This window comes from Microtus ochrogaster, chromosome 6 (genome assembly GCF_000317375.1).
Source record: "Microtus ochrogaster isolate Prairie Vole_2 chromosome 6, MicOch1.0, whole genome shotgun sequence".
NCBI lineage: Eukaryota > Metazoa > Chordata > Mammalia > Rodentia > Cricetidae > Microtus > Microtus ochrogaster.
This window is the reverse complement of record NC_022013.1, coordinates 66,140,130-66,148,973: the sequence shown is the minus strand read 5'-3', so window position 1 is coordinate 66,148,973 and position 8,844 is coordinate 66,140,130. Positions and strand designations below refer to the sequence as shown.

General features: G+C 45.6%; 1 protein-coding gene across 4 annotated transcripts in view; it reads right to left on the bottom strand.

The window, feature by feature from the left end:
* Nucleotides 1-8,837, bottom strand: part of Cacna1d (calcium voltage-gated channel subunit alpha1 D) — a 307,540-nt gene extending 298,703 nt beyond the window's left edge. For all 4 annotated transcript variants that reach the window (XM_026779996.1, XM_026779998.1, XM_026779995.1 and 1 more), the window contains exons 1-3: nucleotides 8,381-8,837; nucleotides 6,126-6,435; nucleotides 2,460-2,565 (exon numbers count right to left, since the gene is read on the bottom strand). In XM_026779996.1, the coding sequence (XP_026635797.1) occupies nucleotides 2,460-2,565; nucleotides 6,126-6,435; nucleotides 8,381-8,447 (483 nt within the window). In that variant the 5' untranslated portion in view covers nucleotides 8,448-8,837. The remainder of the gene's footprint in view (nucleotides 1-2,459; nucleotides 2,566-6,125; nucleotides 6,436-8,380) is intronic.
* Between the last annotated feature and the right edge of the window lie 7 nt (nucleotides 8,838-8,844).

The window sequence follows — 8,844 nt, the reverse complement described above, 5'->3', positions numbered from 1 at the left end:
ACATATCCTCCCAGGCAGAGAAAACTGCCAGAGCCCGCATCCACCCAGCCTTGCAAGCCAGGTAGGCTTCTGCCCTTTGCTTTGTCATTCACATTAAATGAGAGGTATTTACTACAGATGAGAACGGGCTTTGCCCAGCTGCCTCTGAACCAATCCCAAAAATAGAGCAATCGCTTTGGTACAAATTGGGTCAAATGTATAAAAAAAAAATATTTAAAAAAAACTGACTCCCCGGTGGACAGACATGGCATGGGACCTTACTCAGAGTCAGGGGTAAATCCACCAAGATCCTCCCTTCCCATAGTGGGAAAGGAAACATTTGAAGTCAGGCAGCGTATAAACTCATCTGACCAAGTGACCATACAAATGAAAGCAAATCAGGGACTTTAATGCCCAGAGTTTGGGGATGCTCAGTGAAAAAAATCAAAGGAATAAATATTGGTTTTCAGAAAGGCTGGCCAAGCTAATACATGACCCACCTCTGTTCAGAACAAGCTTAGTACTTCAGAACTACCCAGAAAATACCCGCTGGGAAGGGCGAAAGGGGAACAGGGGAGACTTCGCTATTACCCTCTTATCTTATTTCCTTACTTTTTAGCTGAGATGTCCAAATGGCCTGGCACTTCTACTGGTGTCCTGAATTTCCTTAGGCGGAAACAAATCTGACTATTAATTGGCTTACCCATTCAGCTACATTAATTATTCAACTGACAGAAATTAATCTGCCATTCTGAAAGGTATTTATTTTCTACGTTTAATCATTTCTCTTGAGCTACCAAAAGCAACAAACTGGGTCACCACTCACGTTGTTAAATTTGGTAACAGGGCTAACACCATCTGTGGCCTAGACTACAATGACCCATCCCCATTGACGGAGGCTTTCCACCACTTCCGCGTTTCCTTTTTAAAGAGATAATCTAAAGTCTACAACTGAACTAAAGGTCATTTAAAATGTCCAAAGTCCCACAGGTAATCTCTCACAGCAGAGGGAGGGTGTGTGCGTGTGTGTGTGTGTGTGTGTGTGTGTGTGTGTGTGTGTGTGTGTGTGTTCATTCTTATTAGGCCATAGTTTTCAGGAGTAACAGCCAAAATTTTTAATTCTTTAGAAAGCAAACTGCCAAAACCCAAATACAAACAGACATTATGTTACACCTGAAATATATACAGCATTTAAAATGTCATAAGAAATCCTGAACATAAACCATGAAAGCCCAATTCATAAAAACATAGCTTCACCTCAGGCTGCCAGCCAACCTCTGCCTGGCCAGGGAAAGCCTAGTGCATAGCGCATTTGCCTTTGCAGCCTTGGCTTGGCTAAAAATACTTCCACACCAGAATCCAAAGCTAACGGAGCCACCTAAAAGAGAACCGAGCTTCCTACTACCCAACATTCCCTCCCTCGTCTACCATTCTACGTGGTTTAGGATTGTGAAGAATTAGCCCTTGCGAGAAGGATGCGACAAGGCCAAAAAATACCGACATGGCTTCTGCACAAGAAAGACAACAGAACGTTACAGGTTTTTAAATAAGCCTAGAGATCTAAGCCGGTCTCCTTAACTGCCATGTGGGTGAATGGCAATGTGGAAAGGAACCAAGATGTGCCCCCCAATATACCTAGTGGGCAGCTGAGTGGGACAAGATCCAAATTTCAATCCAATGTTCTTCAGTGCCTTTCGTTTTAAAAACTCTATCAATTTTTCCCCAAAGGAAGTTCCATGAAATACGAGTTTCATGATATCAAACTCTTCTGCCAAAAAACTGCTTTAAAGAATGCATAACCAATTACTTTCAGTGACTGGCTGAGTTAAACAAAATGAAATCTGTTTTGAACTGTACAACTTCCCAGAGATTTTTCTCAACTCGTGTACACTGTAAATTTTTAAGAGGGCAATAAAGTATATGGAAGCATCCTGGAGCGTTTAACCATAGGTTCGTTTAAAAATCTACTTGAATTATTTTTGAAGGCTGTGGGGTATAAACTCCATTGTCATACTGATTTATTTCCCAAATTGCATTCTATATAATTAGATTTGTTGTAGTCTACATCTATAAAAATTAATGGTTTGCATACAACATCCATGATCATTCTTATTTACCAGAAAAATTAACCACGGTATCTACCACTCAGAAATAACGCTGTATTTTTTAAAAGCTAACTTTATGCACCAAAAGCCTGTGGAACAAGAAAAGTTACTTTAAAACCCTTCCGCAGATTTCTCCCATAAAAGTTCCATTTCTATTTATATAAGACTCGTGACTTTGAACACTTTCATTCAGCAGAAATCTAAGAATTCAGGTCGAATATAAAAACCAGTAACAACATAACCGCACTGTTACAAAGCTTTGGAAAATACAGCACACATAATCGTAAACCACACCATGCACAAAGCTGACTGGCAGCCGAGGTACGAGACAGGGCAACCGTACACCATCGCAGGCAGAAAGTCTAAGTCACTTACCAAGTTATGATTTGTTGAATTAGAATCATCTTCAGGGAATGGGATGTAAATAGCTAAGGCCACACAATTGGCAAAAATAGCCAATAATATAAATATGTCAAATGGTCTGAGAGGCTTTGTCAAGGTACATATGCATTATGCAAACATCAGACACCCCTCTAATCATGTCCCCAGTCATTACTCTTAAGATGAAAATCACCTACCCATCACCCACCCCCGTCCCCTCACCTGCACACACCAGCAGAAGTAACTTTCCCTGGCCCCTCACACTAGCTTGTCCTATCCTGCGACCTCCATCAGCCCTTTCTTCTACTGCAAGGATCATGTTACTCTCGTTCATGGGTGCACATTGCATATTAAGACCTGGGAGTAAAAAGCATCTCGGTAGGTCACTGTGTAAAGCAGTTCTCTGCTTTCTGTGACTCAGAAAGTGACAAGGATCTTACTAAATCAGCTGTCATAGACACAGAAAGGTAACCAGTATGACACTGACCTTTCCCACAGATCCTTGCCCCCATGTTAGAGCCATTTTCTCAGAGACTGTTCCTGGCTGGGTCAGTCTAAACTCCAGATGGGGACCTGGCCAGGCAAAGACATTGGGACTTATCTCCATCTTCTCTGTGACCCTGTGTGACATGTCCCCGCACCTCAGATGCTGTGATAATCAGGCTGCCAGTTCCCTGCTCTGCCTTCTCTACCAGAGTAATCAATAACTGTAACTGTTTCAGATTAGAGCTAGGCTCCACTCACTTCATAATGTGCTGTTTCTGTGTTCAATTTATAAACAAATTAAATTTAAAAGCCACCAGAAATCAGCACCAGACACTTTCAAAACAGACTCTCATGATTTAAAATCTTGGAGGGCTGTCTGGAAGAGTCACTTTGAGATGAGCCTTTAGCAGACACTTGCTTAAGCATTCTGTTAGTAAGAGGCGTTGTCAAAACTGGCAACCCAGAGTTTGACATCTTCCCATATAGCTGTTTCTCATCCCTTTCCAAACAGCAGGTTTGCTGAGCATAGGCCTAATAAGCAGATTCCTGGGCTTGAGTTTATAACACTCGCCCACAAGAGGTAAGGCGGCCGTTTTCTTAAATCCCCCCACAGGTGCTAAAGATTCAGGGATAGGAACAGTTTCCTGCTAATGGCCTTCTGGGAATCCCTAAAGTGACGTAAGAACAAATACCCCTTTGCCTGCCTGGAGATAGATAACTTGGGGTTCTATAAAGCCTCACCTCTTTGAAGAGCTTGGAAAACTCACTGGAGCAAGGACTGGAATCACATTATCCTCTTACTAACTTTGATGGGTTTATTTTTAAGCCAGTTAGCTTTAATCATATTGATTTCTCAACTCCATTATAAAAATCTTTTACCCATGGATCTGACTTTAGGAAGACTTCAAATTCTCTTTTCATCTTTTTTTCCTCTTCACAGGACCCCTCTGACACTTTAAGTCAACAGCCCTGAAGTTATTCCCTGTAAAGACACACTGAGAACTCCCCCTCCCCCACACCACCTTGCTTCCTCTCCTAGGTCTCAGGAAAGACCTAAAATGATAAAGCTGCAAATCTGAGAACTCTGAACACTGCTCAGGCAGGCTAAATGTAAGACTCTGAGTATGTCCTTCTTGGCAGTGCTCTGAATCCAGTCAACAGACAGAGGCTATCTCACCGCCACAACAAACAGGAGGGTCTGACCAACAGCTTCTTACAGGGGAACCATGTCGCCCACCTCAGCCGCTTGCCAGCCAATAACAACAAAGTGGCTTCTCCCAGGGCTGACTGACTGAGCTGCTGAAGAAAGATGTCTATAGCCTTTCCCAAAAATGGAAGGGGTCATTTACCACCTATCTGTTATAGAAATGGCCCCCATTGCATACAGACATTCTGAACTGGCAGCCATGTCTCCTAAGACCGGGCCACATACCTGCACCTGGCAGCTCAAGAAAGGGAGACAGTGGTGAGACCCAGGAATTCATTCTGACATATAAACTACTGTGTACAAACTCCTGTGCACAAAGGGAAGCAGCACTTCGTTCCTCAGAAAATGAAAGCCTCTTTTCAGAGGTCTCTGCTTACTCCAGTCACCTCACGCCAACCTCAGAAGGAGGGTATGTGGCCAGCAAGTGCACACCGCCTCTCAACTCCAGTGAGACCACCTAAGCACACTCTAACTTAGCAGCCCCCTCTTGGCCTGTGTGATGTTCTGTCCTCAGACTAGAGACTTTTAAGAGAAAATGTACACCCACAGCCCCAAGTATGTGAGAAACGCCATAACTCACTCTAGAGGAGAGACATCTGTGCTAGGAGAAAAAACACGTGAAAACCTTCATATCCTGCCCTGGCATTCAGCTGCTCTCTCCAAAACCTTTCTAGACAGTTGCTTCATTTTAATTCCTGTCCATGAGCAGACAAAATAAACGAGCTAAGACAGAGATCATGCAGACAGCTGCCTCAATAGGTACCTAGATTTTTAGGGGTCTTCATCCCCACTGTCTAGCTGGCACCCAGCTATCTTACAACATAGTTTCTCCCTCCTCTGAGCCATGTCCACACCCCTGCCTGCTGCCAGGAAATACTCAGAGGGCCTATTGGCCCCAAACACCCTTCTGGGAAAATAGAATGCTTTATTTTACCCAGCCCAGAAAAAGCATCTGATTAATTAGAAAGTATGAGCTGAAGAGAAGGAAGGCTTCCGCCAGCCTTTCTAGGCGGGGGAGCCTGGCCCCCAAGGCTGGGGAGGGGAATAAGCAGGTAGAAGCAATATTGTTTTCCAAGTTCTGGGGTGTGGCCACCATCCTGAGGGCAATCAAAGTTCAGTTTTAAAAATACAGAGACCCCCAGAAATGTAACTCCAGTGCAGTCTGAGGATATAGTCGGATATATATACACACACATGTGTGGCACCGGCCAGCTCCTCCCCTGAGACAGCCAATTGTCACTCACTCCCCTGCACTGCTCCTGTGTCTTCCTGGCTACATGGCTTTTTTTTTTTTTAGTCTAACAAAAGGAAATTCCAGGAAATCATAGCATTAATCAGCCAGTGATAATAAGTAATAATAACAGCAAAAGTAATCCCTCCCTATGAAGCAAGTGTTCATGTTTACAGCTACCTGAACAATTAGAATCACCAAATAGCAGAGCCAGAAGCAACCATAGCATTCACTATAGACACAAAGGCAGACTCCACTAAAAGTCACTTCCAGTACAGACTGAAGATAGTCTCAATCTTTTTGCTTTTTATTTATTTATTTATTGACTCAGCATACCTCATCTTCAAAAAGTTAAATGCATCTAACTGCCCCCAAAACCCTAACAGCTTTAAAACTATCTGGCAGCCTATGACCAAAGGTCACTTTCATATTTTAACTCCCTACCACTTTGAAGTTGCAGTCTTCACTTCCTTCCCCCAGCGACACACACACACACACACACACACACACACACACACACACACGTCAAGGCTAAATATACCCTTGGAGCCGCCCTCCACAAGCTGAGGAGAGCTGAGAAGATAGGGAGCTGTAGTCCATGAAACCCCTTGCCTACAGTTTCTATTGCTCACATTCCAGAATGCTGAAGAAGCCTTCGATAAGTGTCACTGCAGACAGCAAATCCTTTTGAGACACAGATGGTAAATGAGCAGGACTTCCCACAGAAAAAGGATACTTCCATTCCACTATACTAATGCAGGCTCTTCGGATGGGGTTATTGAGAGATAAACAGAAAAGAGCGCGGGCAGGCCGGCTGTTGGATGAGTTACCCTGTTTTTTGCTCTTGGCGTATTGCTGACGTTTTCTTTGGGAGAGAGATCCTACAGGTGGGGGGGCGGAGGTGCTCATGGTCTGGGCGGCCTTGGCCTGCCTAGCAGCATCGATGGCAGCTTGCCAAGACAGGACAGTCTGCTTGGAGCTGTTCGGCTGAGAAGCTGGTCCTTCACCAGAAATAGGGAGTCTGGACCCTCTTGCATAGTTCGCCTCTGAGGAGAAGGAGAAAAGAGATTTAAAATCAAAACAAACAAAGAAAAGAAAATTTCCATCCATATTATCTTTAAGAAGCAAAAGTGTCTCCCATCAATAATAAAAGGGATCATTCTTGCGTTTCCATTTGAACTTTGTGTCCCATTTTTCACAAGTACAGGACACAACTTTGTGTCCTGTTTGGTCAGGCAACGCAACAGGAAAAGTCCACAGAGCTCTGCTCTGAGTGTCTGTCAATCATGCAGGGTCATTGCTGCACCACCCCGATCGCATTAATACTCTTCCATCCCTGTGTCTTCAAAAGGAATCTTTTAGTGCATGTCTCTGACACGCTGAGGCTGTTCTCAATTCACCCTGTGTCTTCTCTGACTTTGAAAACACATGGATCTCTCATGGCCTAACAGATAAGCACAACTGCCTTTCTCTGAACATAGTAGCACACATAGCCAATAATTAAATAGTCTTAACCATTTTTAAGGTGTTCCTCCAAGATCTTTCCACAGCCACAAATGCTTTTTTTTTTTTTTTCAGAAAAAAAAAGTCTTCTCTGGCACCAGGCAACACCAAGAGCCCCATAACAAATATCTAGATTATGCACTAACACTTCCTGCAAATGAAAATTCATGATGCTTGAGACTCATTTCCTCCACAAGCTTCCGAAAACAGAAAAACATCTTTAGGGCTTTTTTGCATTTTAAATTGCAGCAGCAGCAGCAGCAGCGGCAGTGGCGGCAGCAGCCAAGCCACCATCCAGTCAGCCTGCACCCCTACACCTAAGAGACAGGATGCATTATGTCAGGGAGCCTCAAGGCCTATGCAAGAATTAACTCATTGCCTGGAGCTGTTACAGAGTAGCACCAGGTATACACAAGACGAAAACCCAAGGGGGCCTCCATGTCAATGTTCCTGAGCGACAGGCCATTCCTTGGATGGTCTCACAGGTGCCCACATTGGGTCACTATCACCTCTGCTAAAGCAGAAGTCAAAGCGAGAGTGGTGACAGAGAGGAAGAAGGGATGGGCGTTTGCAAAACCAATTATCACTAAGTAAAGAGTCCAAGCAATCACAGGTCTCCTGGCCGGCAAAGCAAAGCAGACAGGCAGCACACAGTCTGAGCCCAGGGACTAGTCTTGTCAAGCTTTTCCTTTGAGACGCGCTCACCGGGAAAGGTGTCAAGCATACCAGGGTTGGGAGATGGCAACGACCTCCAAAGAGGGAGGCTGGTCAAAAGCTACCCCAACCCCCTAGACCCAGCCCCGCTGGTGTGGAAACTGCACGTGGTGCTGTGACCGGGCTGAGTTGCAGAGCCCCACAGCGGCAGCGACTCTCTGGGCATTGCTAGGTTACGGACGTGTGCACAGGAGCCGCAGGGAGCGGGAATACACACTCCACCCGACCCCGTTCCCCCATATCCCAAGACCTGGGCTTCTCTCAAGAGAGGATGGATGTGCGTTTACCAAGCGACCCAGGGGGTAAAAGTGGACCGGTCCTAGAATTTTCCTGATGCTAGGGACCTTCTTAGTCAACCAGGGCGCGGGGGGGGAGGGGAAGGAGAGAAGAGGCTGGAGAGGGGGCTCAGGCTGAAGACAAACACCCTCCTCTTCCATCGTTCGGGGGCAATGAAAGAAGAAAGTTGAGCCCGAGGACACTGAACGTGAACCACCTCACTCGCACCCCTTGGCTGCACAGTACTCTACACACCCAATGGCCGCCCCCCACCCCAACAAATGCAGAATTAACTCTGACATTCAGGGCCTGAAGGGGGAGAGCGGAGTAGCTGCCGCGCATCTTCCCTTTCTATGTAGATGACACCAAGCCAGAAGCATCATCTCCAACCCCCTCAATCCACCCAGTGCATGGGAGATGGGGGGGGGGGGCCGTTGGAAGAGGAGGATCATGATAGGATGAGGTTTAGCAGCGGGTACCCGAGCTCTGGCTGCTCACCATTCGCGTGGTCCTCTTGCTGCTGCCGTTGATGCTGCATTTTTTTCATCATCATCATCATCATCATCCACGAACATTTATTGAGCGCCTACTGTGTGCAGGGCACTATGCTCAGCGTAAGGGAGGGGGAGGAACGGGTAAGGGGGGTTACAGATGGGTAGGAGCCGCGGTCCCTGCCCTTATTTTCGCTTCAGCAGGGGGTGGGGAAGGACAGAGACAAATAACCAAAAATAAGGATAATTTATAAAAACCGCCTGCCACCCACGCTCCTTCTTTTTTCAAAAATGGAGCAAAATAAACTTTTTGTAAAAAATAAAATCAGATGTATATATTATCTTGATAATATATACATGTAATTTTTTTGCTGCAAAGGAGAATTGGCTTGGTCCCCTCCTCTAGCAGAGGGACGCCGCGGTGGTGCCCGCCCGGCCTCCCGGGCCACTCGGCGCGCCCCCCATGCCTCC